Source organism: Grampus griseus (assembly GCF_964374135.1).
Source record: "Grampus griseus genome assembly, chromosome: 14".
In the NCBI taxonomy this organism is placed as follows: domain Eukaryota; kingdom Metazoa; phylum Chordata; class Mammalia; order Artiodactyla; family Delphinidae; genus Grampus; species Grampus griseus.
Window position 1 is genome coordinate 33090418 of NC_139008.1, and position 16728 is coordinate 33107145.

At 44.7% G+C, this 16728-nt stretch overlaps 1 protein-coding gene across 11 annotated transcripts in view; it reads right to left on the reverse strand.

The window, feature by feature from the left end:
- Positions 1–16728, reverse strand: part of RBFOX1 (RNA binding fox-1 homolog 1) — a 364238-nt gene that overhangs the window by 335520 nt on the left and 11990 nt on the right. For 9 of the 11 annotated variants that reach the window (XR_014297670.1, XR_014297671.1, XM_082669673.1 and 6 more), the window contains exon 1: positions 15594–15870. The exons of 1 other annotated variant lie outside the window; for it this stretch is intronic. Coding sequence is in view for 7 of the 10 variants with exons in the window: in XM_082669673.1 (XP_082525799.1) it covers positions 15594–15680 (87 nt within the window). In the remaining 3 variants the exon portion in view is untranslated. Of the gene's footprint in view, positions 1–15234; positions 15330–15593; positions 15871–16728 lie in introns of those variants that run through there. One more of the 11 variants, XM_082669674.1, reaches the window with a different exon arrangement.

Genomic DNA, 16728 nt, shown 5'->3' on the forward strand with positions numbered 1-16728 from the left:
TGATACATTTACTAGGATCCCCAGCTACGACATTATCAAGGCTGAAGGAAGGCAAAAGAACACAGGATATGCATTTTTGTTTTAAGATATCACCCTAGTCTTTACGTACCTAACAAAAAGGATATTCCTAAGTTTAAAAAAATCATTGATTCTAATTTTAAAAGTTTCTTATTAAGAAAAAGTGCTGGCTGCAAGTGATACAAATCTTCATGTGTAGGATGAGGGTATGAGAACTTTTTTTGGAAGAGAATGTGGATAGAAAAAAGTGGTTTGAAGTGGTTATTTTTGGGTGGTGGATTATAATGTATGTGTGTATGTAGTGTGTGCGTGTTTGTGCTTTTCTGATTGCCACAACTTCTTTAGCATTTATCCTGAATTAATTTTAAAATTAGAAAAATAGACAACAATTATTTTTTAATGAATCTTCTTTTGGAAAGGAGCCCAAGAAGGATGCTATAGGCTTAAATCAAAGAGCAAAAAGATTGGCTAATTGCTGAGACTGGCACCAAGGTGCAACACGCTTCCTGCAGACTGATAGCCCTGTGTGAAAAATGCTAGCAGGACTGGACCTCAGCCACAGGTGAGGTCCACTGAAGGCTTTCGCAAACCCTGTGGGACCCATCTCCTGGGGAGTCTCCTGGCTCACAAGTCTCAACCTACCTCCATTGTCTCAGGACTGTTTAACAATGGGCTCCAAGTACCTGGAGTCTGGAACATAGTTCATTGATTCAAAGATTGAGACATACCCTGAGTTGGATCTGAGACAGGCTGGGACTTGGGACCTAGGACCCTTTGCTGCAACGCTTGCACCTGGACAAACGACTCCTCAAGCGACAAAATACAAAGAAACTATAAGGGACTGAAAATAAATGCGTGCGTGCACAACTGGGGCAAATTATGGACAACAAGACACAAAAAGACCAGAAAAACCCAACTGACACTTTTGAAGAGCTGGGAGCAAAAGCAGGGTACTGTGCATGCCCTCTGCACTCAACACCACCAAAGAGGTGGGCAGACCAACTCAGGTGCCCTTCTGGCCTGACCCCTGGACCCACCCCTACCCTCACCCCATATAAGGAACCAGCTGCCCCCACCCCCACCAGGGAGTGAGTGAGCAAGGGAACCTGTTACTTGTTTTAGCTCCCTTCTGCTGCAGCAGGGGTCCCAGTAAAGCCTTGCCTGAATTTCTTGTCTGGCCTCTAGTCAATTTCTATTGATTGGAGAAGGCCAAGAAACCTGGTCAGTATCAGATCCCTCAGATCCTTTCCTGGGAATTTGAATGGAGACACACAGAGGCTGGCGGTCTTTGTAGTGCAGTCCCTGAGTGTCAAGTCAACTTGGCTCGGCTGACACTTTGAGACAGATAATTCTGGACAATTTTGAATAATTCTGGTTGTCCTACGCATTGCAGGGTGTCAGGAGCAACCCCAGTCCAGTTATGACAACTACAAATGTCTCTAGACACGGCTGGGGCAAAAGCGCTCCTAGCTGAGAACGACTCACCTGGAGACAACGTCCATAAGCTGCCTGCCGAGGTCCGCAGGCCTGCCCAACCTCCTGTACTTCCCTTAGCTTGATTTTCTCTTTTTCCCTCTTTTGAATCCAAGATTTTCTGTGAGTTCAACTGTTTATGCATTACGCATCAGAAAATAGTAAAAATATAAACCTCCCCCGCTATATTTCTGTTAAGCTAGCCAGGATTGGGTTCTGTTCCTTCAACCAAAGGAATCTTAACAAAACCACCCACTTTCAAGAATTGTGTTTGGTTTCCTGACGTTCAAAATGGTGGATCATCTGTCATCTTTCAACCCACAGAAAACCAAACAGTTCTTAACTTCTCTCTGATATCGGAGCAGATCTGAGCACAAAGGCATGAATGAAGCAGACGCCCCTGGGCCATATGGAGGCTGGGGATATACAACAATGTGTCAGCAACCAGACCCTTACAGAGTAAACCAAGATGGCAGAGGAGTGTTCACCAGGGAGGGGTGGGGGACTTGATTGTGATTGGAAGTTTAGGCCAGCACCAGAGGAGGTTGGGAAACCATGAAGCAGAGATGGCATCAGATACACGCCGTGTCCACCCCCCCAGGAGTGGACTCTACAAAGTGCTCCTTAGTGAGGCTCTGACTTGCAGGAATCAAACACTAAAGAAAATACACATGCAGACAGCATCGCACACTCAAACCCCACAACTGTTTGGACAGATAAGAATCCCATATGCTCTGCATTACCCTCAGCCATGGAAAGCTTTTTATCCATCCCCAGGCCACCCCGTCACCATGCAGCAGGTGGGAGCTCTGGTCCCCTACAATGCAGACAGGGACAGGACTCAGCGGCTAATGACTGGCATACCGTATGATGGGTGAACACGCCCAACATCTGCTCGGCCCCTGCACAAATCTTAGACCCTCTGGCAGGCAGTACCAAGTCCCTCAGCTAAATCACAATGGGAACCGCCTGCCAACACGCCAGGTGTGAAACAAGCCCCAGCTCTTTAGAGTCCTTAAGCCCCCCACCCAAATTCCCGGAAAGGGCTCCAGGCAAATGCAAGGCTGCCCGTACGGCCAGTCTCTACGAGGCCAGAGGAGCCACCTTATTAGGATGGTCATTGGATGGCCCATGTCAATTTCACATTTCCTGTCAAAACCACCCAGCTAGCAGGCACCTCGGTGCTTACACCTCTCACCAGAACAAATGCAGAACCCTTGAAGGCAGAAATAACACACCAGCACAGTAACAATAGGAGACACCGCTTGCAAGCTGTCCGGGGCCCCTGGAGTAACTGACATGTTTGACAGAGAATGCGTGTTGGTAACATTGTTTGATTCATGTTTAAAGGAAAAATGGAGAGTATGTTTCAGGGAGGTTTAGACATTGATAACCAAAAGGAAGGGCTTGTAAACAAAGCCACAAGGACCACGTCCTAGCGGTCCCCTCCTCGCCCTCTGTCACCACCCCACCTCCCGTTTTGATCTTCTCCCGGAGGAACAAGCCTTCCACGGGGAATGAGACCTCTTGACAGAGGGCTGCCAGGCAGCGAGAGGAGAGCTGATGAGAAATGACAGCAGCACAAAACTGCGTTAGCCTTCTGCTCAGAATAGGTTGTACGGGGCACAGACGAGGCGGGTCCCCCACAGAGGACGGGGAGACACCACCAGAGTCACACATAATGGCAGGGTCCTGGCCAGCAGAGCTCGGAAACCCCAGATCTGCCACATCCCAGCACTGGGAGCTGGGGCAGGTATTTAACTTGGCTGAGCCTCAGTTTCTGTCTTTCCAAGATGGTTTGGAGTGGTAGTAAAAATATTCTAGCAGAAATATTGTAAGGAAGAGTAACCAATGGAGTGAAGAGCAGCTGTAGCAATAGCAGAAATAATAATGACATAATTATTATCATGTAATTATATAATAAGATAATTATAATAATATAATAATATAATTATTATGTAGTATTATATATTATATAACTATATATTATAGGATATATATTATATATAACAATGTATAACACTATATATTAATATATAATGTGATAAGTTTTATAATATGTTATATATAACTATTATATAATGATACATAATATTGCATATGCTTATGATATATTTCATTTATGTATTATTATATAATCAGTAATATGTCACTATACAATTATATTAAATAGTATAATTTAAAATCATTATGTCATTATGTGATAATTATATGTAATATGTATTTTATATATGTATTATTATGTCTAATGCATATTATCACACAGACACAATATGCAATACATAGTGATAATTATGTAACCTTTATTTTATTATTATGTCTGTCCTGAACCCTTACTATATACCAAGTACCATTACAGTACCTTACAAGTATTAACTCATGTGATCCTCAAAGGCAACTCTGGCTTTGTCCCCATCCAATACAGGGAGATGCTAAACCATGGATTTAGGTGCTTTTAATGTGTCCATTTTATAGATGAGAAAACCACAGTACAGAGTGGTTTAGGAACTTCCCCAAGGAGGCAAAGCTGAGATTCTAACTCAGCAGCCTGGCTGAGAGCTCACACTCTTAGCTCATATATAACACATACATATATATTTATATATGTGTGTGTGTGTGTGTGTATATATATATGTATATATATATCAAAACTCAATATTGTCTCTCTTACAAAGTTTGGTTGTGGTGATGTTGCAGTGCACTTGGAAATAAACTTGCTGATACATGTATTGAGCACTTTCCATGTGCCAGGCAGTTGCCTATGGACTTTATATGCTTTGATTCCTTTCGCTACCGTCCAGTGAGGTGACTGCCACCCAGAGAGGGCAAGAACCATGCCCAAGGTCACACAGGTAGTAAGTAGTGCCCAAGATCACACAGGTGAAGGAAGGAGATGAACCAGGGAGTCTGCCACAAAGCCCACATCCCTACACCATCCTGTTCGACTGCTTTTTCCTCTCTAAACCACAATGCTTCAACTAGATACTGTAGGTGAAATGCCTTACACATGGCCTAGTACATAGTAAATGCCTGAAAACAAGCAGCTGCTGTTGCTCTTACTGTAACTAAATGCGAAAAGCCCAGTAGGCATTTTCTTCCAGGAAAATGACGGAAGTATGAATTTATGACGCCGTCTGTTCAGAGGACAGATTTGTCGCCCCTTTTAAACCCCGACATAGCCCCTGCACGGTCAGTCCACACCAGTTCCTGAATCCAGCTGCTCATCGGAAACCCGGGATTACCAGTGAGGCATGCAGTTCACTGGGCTCTGCTCCCTGCCTTCTGATATAGATGACCTGAGGTTCAGAGTGGACACCTGCATTGTTAATGAACTTGCCCAGGCTCTGACCAGTAGCAGGACAGGCGAACACCCAGGTTTGCAGGAAGTCCTCCAAGCAACTCAGAGCCGTGTTTTTCCCCAAAGGCTTCTCCCACAAGCTGCCCCGTGCCAGTCGGCTGTCCTGTGCTCACACTTCCTCCCTGCCACTGGGCACTGACAGATGGGAGCTATTCTTAATATTTAACATTTATTAAGCGCCCACAGCATGCCAGGAGCTGCACGGAACAGGGGTGTGGGTGGTCCCAAACAGTCTGTCCCCAGAAGGCTGTGGCCACATAGAGGAGAGAGGACAGTCCTCTCTTTTCCCCTTCAAAGCTCCCCCTCCCTCTCCTCTCACCCAGCCCCAGTCCCAGTCCCAGGTGTCCTGCCAGAGCAAGTGGACAAAGATTTGGGCCAGGATTCAACATGACTGAGACCCGTACACCCTCCTGCATGTGTGTCTAGTAGCCCCATCTCCCCAGGCTATGGACTTAGAAAGTCAGAGGGGATGTAGGTTTCATGCCACCCAAGGCCCTGGGCTCAAACCCCAGGGTGGTATATCCCTGATTGCACCCTACTCTATTCAGCTGCACCAAAAACGTGTGTCCCTGGTTAACAGGAATCTCCATGGGGAGCAGAAGCAGGGAGCTGCATACGTGCCCACCCACCTCCAAATGGAGAGCATCTTCATATGAAAAAGAAACTGCAGCAACCAGGATATGATGAGAAAACCATGACAACGGCGATGTTGGCCAACCGCTATGGAGTTCCTACAATGAGCAGGTGCTGCTCTGGCTGCTTCACATCATCACATCAAATCCTCTGGGCTCCCTTTCAAAGGGGGTGTGATAATTCCTGCTGTCAAGTTGAGACAGTGGGAGCTCAGAGACGCCAAGCCTGCATGACACAGGGGCCCAGGGGCTGCTCAGGTGGAGCCCTTGGCATTATGTCATCGCAGCTGGCCTGCAGAGGCCCTGGGGATAGTCACTTTGGAGGTCTTTTATTCCTCACATTGACTTTGGGAGGCAAAGCACATGGGATGTTACTCCCATTTTATAGGTGAGAAAGTGGAGGCTCCGAGAGGTCACGCAACTTTCCCAAAGTCCCCAAGAGAAGGTCATGGCCAGACTCAGCTTCCCCTATTCTAAATCCCATGCTCTCAATTCTCTGGTCTAAATCCTTAACTGTGCTGCCTCGTGAAATGAGAAGAAATAGCTCTTTGGAGAGTAGTTTGTGAGAACACTGTGGAATGCACAAGCTGGCTGCCTCTGTCACCAAATCTTCCCCACGTCTGGGAGCCAATGCGGATTAGAGAGTGGAAGGAAAGGTAACAGCTGAGGGAGGCCGCCTTCACCCACGGCAGCGGTGCGCCGGACTCCACTGTGTTACTCTGAGCCAGACGCAAGGTAGGACGGGGCAGAGCTGGCCGCTGCTTCAGACACAGGTTTCTTGCCATCATTCTTGCAGCCAAAAATACAAACAAACAAAAAACACTATTTGTCCCCTGGAACATACCAGAAGCCCTGTCATTTGGGAAAGACAGAGAACTTGACTATAGAACATTATCTTCCTGGGACTGTAGAGAAACCCATCTTGACTGTCTGAGCCACTGAAAGTGGTAAAGATCTCGTATTGGGTGGGGTGAGCGGGCCTGAGAGTCTACAGAGTTATACCTTCAAGCAGTTGTGTTTCACTTCTGACTCCACAATTGACATTGTGGCCATCGAAGCTACCTCTGAGGATGGAGACTGGGTCCTAGTCATCTCAATGTCTCCAGAGCTTAGACGACATCCCAGCATGGAACCCATGATCCACAAATCATCACTGCCATGAATGAATGGATGAAAGAATTTCATGGTGCCTCTGCCTCCTGCTTTTATAAGCCTGAAGAGGGACTTCCCTGGTGGCGCAGTGGTTAAGAAGCCACCTGCCAGTGCAGGGGACACAGGTTCGAGCCCTGGTCCAGGAAGATCCCACATGCCGCGGGGCAACTAAGCCCGTGTGCCACAACTACTGAGCCTGCGCTCTAGAGCCCGCGAGCCACAACTACTGAGCCCATGTGCCTAAAGCCTGTGCTCCGCAACAACAGAAGCCACCGCAATGAGAAGCTCGTGTACCACAACCAAGAGTAGCCCCCGCTTGCCATAACTAGAGAAAGCCCGCGCACAGCAACGAAGCCCCAATGCAGCCAAAAAAAATAAAATTAAAATAAATAAATAAATATGTTGACTGGCATCAGAAAAAAAGCCTGAAGAACTCAAGCTAGAAATTGGGCTTTGCAATTTATCCCAATAAATTAGGAATTTGGGAGTGACATATACACACGACTACATATAAAATAAATAAACAAGCACCAACTGTATAGCACAGGGAACTATACTCAGTATTTCGTAATAACCTATATGGGAAAAGAATTTCAGAAAGTATATATATATATATTATATATAATATATATATATACACACATATGTTTAACTGAGTCACTTTGCTGTATACCTGAAACTTACACAACATTGTAAAGCAACTATACTTCAATAAAATAAATATATAAATGATTTTTAAAAATTTTTTTAAAAAAAGAAAGAAATTGGGATTTTGCAGACAACTATGGTCCCAGTTGCCCAGAGGAAAAGACCCACAGAATACTGAGTTCATTGCTCTGGACAGCATTTAGGGTTCAGCAGTTAATCAAGTGGATGAGCTGGCGGCTTGTACACTGGTGGGATGCATGTGTGATGGGTCTATCTTTAGACGAGAGAGAAACATAAATAGGGGTGAGATCTCCATCCTAAGTCAGCTGGGGAAAGCACTTACCCAAAACAACCTTTAAAAGACAGGGAGGGGGCTCTGCTTCACCATCAAGAGCTCAGATCGCCGAACACCAAAGCAGCAAAGCAGAGTGTGAAATCTGCAAGTCTCTCCAGCCCCGCTTGCCCCATGCCAACGTATTATAAAAAGCATACTTGCTGATATAGCATGCCTTTAAAATGATCAGAATGACAGATGGCTGCGGCAGGAACACATCCTTTTTATAGGACTGCTATTAATCAGAAGAGATTGACAGCGTCCCTTTAATCTTTTAATTAAAAAAAAAAAGTGCATCTCTGTACAACTGAAGGGGGCAAGTTGCTGGCATTTCCGACTGCTTTGAGACACTCGGAACAATGTGGAAGGTCCACATTATTTCAAACTTAATAACTGGAGGGCTTTAGTTTCCCTTTATTTATAGATTTATTGATGTAGGTCTTGCTAATATAAAAAGAAGGTATGGGGTGGCATGATGTGAGAAACCCCATCTTGCCTCAGTTATGGTGTTACCGGTTCTCCCTGTCAGGCTGTCTTTACTCCCCTAGATTGTGGTGTTCTCACCTGTTAAAGAGTGGGGACATCCCAAGCATACTCTGGTGGGAGACATTCCTGTAATTACTTTAGGTGGGAAGATACTGCTTAAAATTGCCATATCTGCCTTTGATTCATCTGATCAGGAATGAAGAAGCAAGATGCACTAGATGATAGTCAATGCCTGGTGAATACACAATCACTGGCAAAAAAGCAATCGGATAAGTAACATTAGAAACTCACCAATTTCTTCCCTGGGGAGGGTATGTGCAAGGTCTTGGGGAGAAAAACCACGTTTGGATGTTTGTAATAGCTTCGATTATTGAGATAATTGTCATAGCTCTCAAGTAGTTGAGAACTTGTTTTTTTTGCCTGTTTAGCACCGTAACTGGATAACAGGACTCTGACTATTCTTTTACCCACAGGCAGCCCATACAGCTCAGCTGGGCCTGACCCCACCCTCCAGCTTGACTCAAGGCAGTCAAGATGATTGACTTGGGGATGGGTGTGGCCTACAAGATAAGCCAAGCAGACTGCTACTGGAATTTTTGCAGTTGGCCAAGAGGCTTGCTAAGATGTGTTGGGGTGTAAGCCTGGAGTTTCTGGGGACCATCTTTGCCACCAGTTGGACATGGTGTGTTTGTGAACAAAGATCAAGTAGAGATAACCACTATGGAGTCATGGGGAGACATGACTTGGGGTTGTTGGAGCCTCTGAATGCAACTGTGCCTGAAATTGGACATTTTCTTTTTCTCCTCTAAACCAATATGAATTAGATTTTTGTCACTTGAAGATAAAAGAGGTCTTCTGGTATATATATATATATATATATATATATATATATATATATATATATATATATATATATATACACCAGACCTTTCCCATATATTAGGATATAGGCTTCAAGTTGACAAGGATCTTGTATGTTTTTATTCTGCCTCATCACCTACTCCTAGTTCACAGCCGGGCACACAGTAGGTGCTCAATAAATAATTGCTGAATGAAGAGATGAATCACATGTAAAGCTCACAACCACTCTGCAAGACAGGTATTCTTGTTTTCGTTTTGTAGCTGAGAAAACAGCCTTGGAAAGGTTAATTGACAAGCCCAAGGCCACACGCTTAGTAAATGCCAGAGCCAATACATCAACCCGGACCTGTTTGACTCCAAATTCTCTTTGCCACCTCCCTGACTCTTTAATTTAGTCTGCTGTTGACACGGCCTCTTTGGCAGTACAGAAAAGTCACTTAGTGACTAAGATGGAGCAGCCGCAAAGTAAATGACACCACCAGCACTCATATCAGGCGTGCATTCTGATTTCTTTCCCCATCAGCAGATATTCCAAACATGTAGATAACATTGCAGGACAACAATACCAAGATTGAAAATGGCTCCACTAGCCACAGAGCAAAACAAGTTTATTTCTTTCAAGTTTACCCCAAAGACCTGCATGTTCCCTACACATTTCTCCACCTTTCTGTAGGGACGATTACTCTTGGTCCATTGTTAAAACCAGCAGTTTGATAATTCTTTTTTTGTTTTTTGCGGTACGCGGGCCTCTCACTGTTGTGGCCTCTCCCGTTGCGGAGCACAGGCTCCGGACCCGCAGGCTCAGCGGCCATGGCCCACGGGCCCAGTCGCTCCGCGGCATGTGGGATCTTCCTGGACCGGGGCACGAACCCGTGTCTCCTGCATCGGCAGGCGGACCCTCAACCACTGCGCCACCAGGGAAGCCCCAGTTTGATAATTCTTGGTGACACTACATATGTGTATGCAGATCTCATTAAATACACTGCCAGATTCGACGATGCTGATTTCTGTTTCAAAATCCAGAGTGCAAGGTTTGCCTATACCATTGCTATCCACGTCAGCGAGGCATTAATCAGCATTTCTCTGCTACCATCTAGTTCTGTAGGGTATAAGTTGGAAAAGACAGCCTTCAGAGAGCTTACTGTCTCAGAGAGAAGGACGGCAAACAACGATCAGGAGTCAAATCCAGGGAATTCGACATTCAACTGCTGGATTCACAGAAGGGTATTACAGGGCCCATTCCTATGTGGACACACAGAGATTCAGGGCTTAGGAGTTCCATTTCTGAGATTCCTCCCAGGTCCTTTGGAGCCATGTCTTTTGACTGTTGAGACCTATGTTTAAATAATGTCAAACCCCACAGTGCCAACGAGCTGGCGAAGAGACCGCAGCTCTATCTTGATGTGTCAGGCCAACGTCGCTAGTTCATCCAAGCTCTCTGCTCTACTAGGAAGGGCTTTCTCCTCTGCTTGCCCGGTGAATGTCTGCTGATGCTCTACAGCCCGACTCAAATGCCACCTTTCCCCTTTGAACCACCCTCTTCACTGCTCCAAGAGGCATCCACCTACTCCCTCCCCTGTGTTTTCATGTGCACTCCCATGGATACACCTCAACAGTGGATCAGTGGTTGAGAGGGAAGGCTCCAGTCCACCAGACCTGGTCTACATCTCAGCTCTGTCACAGACAATCCCTGTGACCTTGGGCAAGTTACCTTTCTCTAAATGTCAGTTTCAGGTCCTCCATATGCAGAAAGGGTATCATAATACATAACTGTGATTTCTTAACGGAGACCCTTGGGGTTACCTCTATCTTGAAATACAGATTTTGGGGGATTTCCTTTTCCAGAAAGGGATTTCATCAGACACAGATTATGTAACATTCTCAGCAGGGTCTGGGACAACACTCTGAAATCAAACACGTAAATATTCCCATAGCAAAATATATGAATATTCACAGTAAGTCGGATAAAGAAAGTCTATAAATAGCCACACATCATTTCAGGTCAAGTTTTCTTCCAAAATGCATTTTGGTGCCAAACTCTCCCCCCGAAACCTGATTTTCAGAGCTTTTTGGAATTTACAATTACAGGTAAGGGTTGGTAGAACACCAGTACCCAACTTTAGGGTTACAGTAGCCCCCGTTAGCTGCGGTTTCGCTTTCCCAGGTTTACCTAAGGTCAACCACAGCCTGAAAATATTAAATGGAAAATTCCAGAAGTAAACAATTCATACGTTTTAAATTGTGTGCCGTTCTGAGTGGTGCTGTGCCATCCTGTCCTGTCCTGTCCCAACCTGTCCCATCCTGTCCTGTCCAGGATGTGGATCATCCCTTTGTCCAGCGGATCCCACCCGTTAGTCGCTTAGTAACCGTCTCGGTTATCAGATCATCTATCGTGTTATCATGGTGCTCGTGTGCAACTGACCCTTATTTTACTTAATAATTGTCCCAAAGTACAAGAGTTAGTGATGCTGGCAGTTCAGATGGACAAAGAAAAGCCGTCAAGTGCTTCCTTTAAATGAAAAGGTGAAAATTCACGACTTAATAAGGAAAGAAACAAAATTGTATGCTGAGATCGCTAAGATCTAGGGTAAGAACAAATCTTCTCTATGACATTTCAAAGAAAGAAAGAGAAATGTGTGTAGTTTTGCTGTCTCCCCTCAAAATGCAAAAGTTACGGCCACAGTGCGTGAGGAGGGATTAGTTAAGATGGAAGAGGTATATTGGGGAGGGCATATTCACATAACTTTTATTGTACTACATTGTTATAATAGTTCTATTTTATTATTAGTTATTGTTAGTCTCTTACTGTGCCTAATTTATAAATTATACTTTATCATAGGTATATGTGTGTATAGGAAAAAACACAATATATCTAGGGTCCAGTACTATCCACCATCTCAGGCATCCACTGCGGTCTTGGGCCATATCCCCCTCCGATAAGGGGGGACTACGGTACTGTTAGAATAAATTGAGATAATATATCTAAGTACTTAACACAGTGCCTGGCACATAGCGAGTACTCAATAATTATCACCTATCATGCTTTCCTGCTGTTTTTACTGTAGTATTAGATTTACAGTAGTATTACTGTAGTATTAGTTTATCTCCTGCTCTCTTTCACTGGGCTGTGAACCCACCGGTCAGTAGCTGTAACTGCCACTTTTGTTTTCCAGGGGCTTAGAACAGTGCCCGATATGGAATATGTGGGCAGCGACTGAATAACTAAATTAACAAATGCATGGTGAGGTGGACGTGGCTGTGTTTACACTGCCCTCCATCGAGGAAAACAGTCTCCTGACCTGATCTGTAATACACGGATGAGATGAGAATGATTTGTCGCGGTGTGGAGAATGATCTAGCCATGATGGTCAAAGGGCATATCTGTCGGACAAATATCTAGAGTGAGGGGCTCAAGGCTGAACTTGAACCCAGAGCCAAGGGCTCATTAGACCCAAACACCAGCCAGACTAATCAGTTACAAAGCTCTTGTTTGGATGATATCGTCTGACACGGGGTGGGCATGGTCCACGGCTGGGGTAAGTCCTCTTGGGAGCTCCCTGGACTCAAGATTGACTGACAATCAACTTGTCAAATCTCCTTTGTCTTCCGGTCAGATAACTCATTGATCATTCAAGGTTTTGTTGGAAATTGAGAAGCAGTAAAGAGGCTCAACGGGAAGACACATTGGTTCTTCTTATCCAGAGATACCAAGATTAAGGTCTACAGCAAAGGTAAAGGAGCAGTGTTTATACACTGCACTTGGCAATACTGCTCTTTTCCTCTTCTGCTTCTCACTCCCCATGAAACTGCCCAAACTGTTTCAGCTCAATCCTCCACAGTCACTCTGGAATTCTTTACGTGGCTAGAAGGAAAAACTACCCGCCTTGCTATCTATTCAACAAGTTCAGACATCAAAAGATGGGTTCAGGAGATTCAATATGGTAAAGATTCTAGTTTTCCTATGGGATGGCAGGTGAGGTCAGTGGTCACTATTGAATCTACTCTTGGGACAAAAAACCCTATTGAGTAATGTCCCCAAAATTATTATGAAACATCTTCACTCACTGCCTTTGCAGGATAAGGTGATGCTCTCCTAAAAGCCTCTTACGATGTCTGATCAATTATTTTTTTGTTCCTTTGCACTGAGCAGACGAAAACAGGGCAATAAAAAAGTGGCACTTGAAAGGATTATGAAAAGGAAGTTCTTATGCCATAGAATCACTGGCTCTTCGGGTTGGAAAGACCTTGAGAGGAATCTTAAATTCTGATACGGTAACCCTGCTAAGTGGCCCCTACAGCTGTTTGCATATCTCCAGTCACAGGGAACTTACTACCGAGGATGGAGTACACACTCTATTTTGGATCCTTTGACTGTCTGGTTGATCACATTATGAAGGTGTGGGTGCCACCTTAATTGCCTCTAGGAAAGCCCTTGCATCTCAAAGAGCTGGGAAGAAACGCACAAAATCAACAAATTGGTCAGCAAGCTGATATAGTCTGCAAGCATGCAGGGCAGCTGGCATCAGAAGCATCAGCTGAAAGGTGTGTGTGTGTGTGTGTGTGTGTGTGTGTGTGTGTGTGAGAGAGAGAGAGAGAGAGAGAGAGAGAGAGAGAGATTTTCGCCCTTTGAGTTGCCTTTCCTCTGCTTGGAAATGTTGCTGCAATGGAGTGTTTGAGTTTCCAGTTGATGCCACTGGATAAATAACACAGGCTGTCTCAGAACACCGGAAATAAGGCCAGTTTCTCCCTGCCCAGAGCATTTCAGTGTGATCCATGGTGGGTGGGAGAGGAAGAAGACGAACGATGTCACAGCAGCTGGGCTAAGGATCCCCGCTGCACTGCTTTCCTGACTTAAGGGCAACTAGTTAGCACAGTGTCACCTGGGAAAACAAAGTATGATCCGGCGAAGATTTGCAAGTAAAATCACTTGTTCCCTCCCCAAATAACTGGACATGTTTCTCAAACACTCTGCAAAGGAGGAAGAAATTGGGCCCCCAATTTCTCTGCTCGTCCGGGTGTCTTCTCATCTATCACTGGGGTAATACGTCCAGAGTGGCATTTTGTAATGACGGCAACATTCCAGCGAATCGATAGTTATTTAATTCCCAACAAGCTCTCGAGTCCATTAAGCCTGATTACATTCACCCATTTCAGTGGGTGCCGTTATTTTTCCTACACCGGCACTTAATCTATAACAGGAACTTATGAGAACTTGCTAAAGCAATTTCAGCATCAATCAGCATAGAGTGAAGGGCACGATTTGCCTGTAATTATTTATCAGACAGGGTGGCAGAGCGTCTGACAAAACTCCAATGGCTAAACTTCACCCCAAATTTCCAGTGGAAGCAAAGGCCTTCCAGATTGCCACTGAGTTCTACTTCAGACCTCGGGTGGGCCACACTGGCCCTGCTTATGCCCGGAAAGATGGAATAATTTCCATGTTGTTAAGGACCATTCTCCAAGCAGTCTGTTATTTCTCACAATAATATAGGAGCCTCCAAAATCAGTAAGGACCATAAATCTGGGATGGTAGAAGGTTTTGCTTGATTACTTGGAATCACTCCTGAATGGCTCAAATCACCAAGGTTCTTACAGTTTATAAGAGGTAACAACAGCATTCAGCATAGGAGAAAAGGGTTTGACCAGAGCCCTCGCCAGAAATTTTAATTAATGAGCTAGGGTGCTGCAGAATTTTAAACTATTGTGGAGGCAGAAGCACAAGGCTGAAGGGAAAAGGACATCCTAACTACGTGCAGTTTTCCTTTCCTGTAGAAACGAGATACAGAATTTATTACAAAGAGATTGTTGTTCTCAAACAAACAACAAACAAACCACAGTGGAAAACATCCGGGTTTCCTATGATGTTCAGGCTCTGTCACTAGTTAGCCTTCCACAGAGAAATTCAGACACACATCCAGAAGCCAACCCTTGCTTAAGAAGTCACGCTTACGATGCGGAAAAATAAAAGGCCCCAAATATCTTATTTGATGATTCTCCTGACACAAAATTAATAGCCGTAAGAGTAATACCAACACACATTTCAATCCTTCACTTTCAACTGGTAAGGAATTCCTAGGATAATCTCTGAACTTCATAATTAACCATCAGTAGAGTGTTCCTTTTTGCCTCCATGCCACCACTCTACCCAGGTTTGGGGGTGGGGTGGGGGGAGCCTCTATGAAAATAGACAATCCACGGGAAGGGGAAGCTAAGGATTAATGCATATTTCACGCTCCTTCTATTTCCTGGGTGAAAGCGCTTAACCAACTCACCTCATGATCAGGTACTCTGCCTCATGATCTGCTCTGGGAGACTGAGTCCCTCAGAAAGCTGGGAGGGAGAGCAAATCCTTTGCCCCGTGGTCAACCTCCCGAAGCAAAGGCATGAATGTTAAACAGCAGCCGGATCAATACAAGCAAATATAGCTCAACTACACCATTTATTCAGCCATGAGAGATGTCAATAGCCAGATTAGGGTGATCCATCTTTTTGATTTCCTACTGTCTTCCCACTGACTACACGAGAGCTTTTTCCTGTATTAAAAGTGTTTGCTTTCTCAACCATAAAAATTCCAATTATTACTCTGAGTGCTCTGGAGTTAAGTTGCTTGCTGGCAGTGGCCTTGAATTACCTGGATCAGTCCGGGGAAGTAGGGGGCTGCTGGAACAATCATAGGCACGCCATAGGGATGCAGGAGGACTCCTTGAGAAGGCAACATGCTTTACGGGAAGGTAGGATTCCCTCAGAAGCTCAACGCATCAATGGAGAGAGTTAGGGGAAAATCTATAGACCCAACTTCTTCGGAACCACAAAGCTGAGAGCCAGATCGCTCCTGTCAGGAGCCGAGCGCTCATCCATGCGCAGAGGCGCGAGAAAGAAAATCCGGCATCAGCAACTCTTAATGTGAAAGTTTTCCTCCCAGACGACGGAGAGACACAGCAGCTGCAGGGTTGAAGCTACCAAAATGGAAGGTTCTATTTTGGGAACGGCTTGCCTAACATGACTAACCAAATACTCTTCATTAATTTAGTTCTCAGAGAGAGTGAGAGAGACTAAGAGACTGGGAGAGAGCTGGTCAAGCTGGGAGATTTGGGCTCTTCCTAATGAATTTGGGCAAAAGGCAAGGGACGGAGTCTGCGTGGGATGTCTAGAGAGGAAAACTGAGAAATGTAAATTGATATGATTATCAGTTGCCACTTAAAACCTAAGTAGGGGAATGTGGGCAGCCTCTGGTACTGATCACAAAGAAATGAAGAAGATACTTAGTCGAGTTTGTTATCCTCTGTCTCTCTCTCTCTGGTTTTAGTTTTAAAGGGCGATTTGTGCAAATAATAATACCACCAGCGAATATCTTCAGTGTGTGCTATGCACGCAGGATGAGCTAAATTATTTACATATGTTTTGTAATTTCATTCTCACAACTCTCCCAAGTAGGTACTATTATCAGTTCCTGGTCCACACGGGAAATGAGGTTCACACTAGTTGAACTGCTTGCTCACAGCCCTACACGTGTGAGAGGCAGTGTCAGGCTACAAACACAATTCCTAATCAGCCACGATATCCATTACAGTAGTATTTCGTTCTGTAACAGATCTTCATATGCCTTAAAAAAATTTTTTTAAACATTTTTTTTCTTTGAGCTTTCAATTGTTATATTTTAATATGCAATCTATTAATAAGAGATGATTCCCTGCTCCCTGAGTTTAAAGGCATAGCAAATGAACGCCAAAACTGCAGATGAAAAACACATTCTAGTATTTGAAATC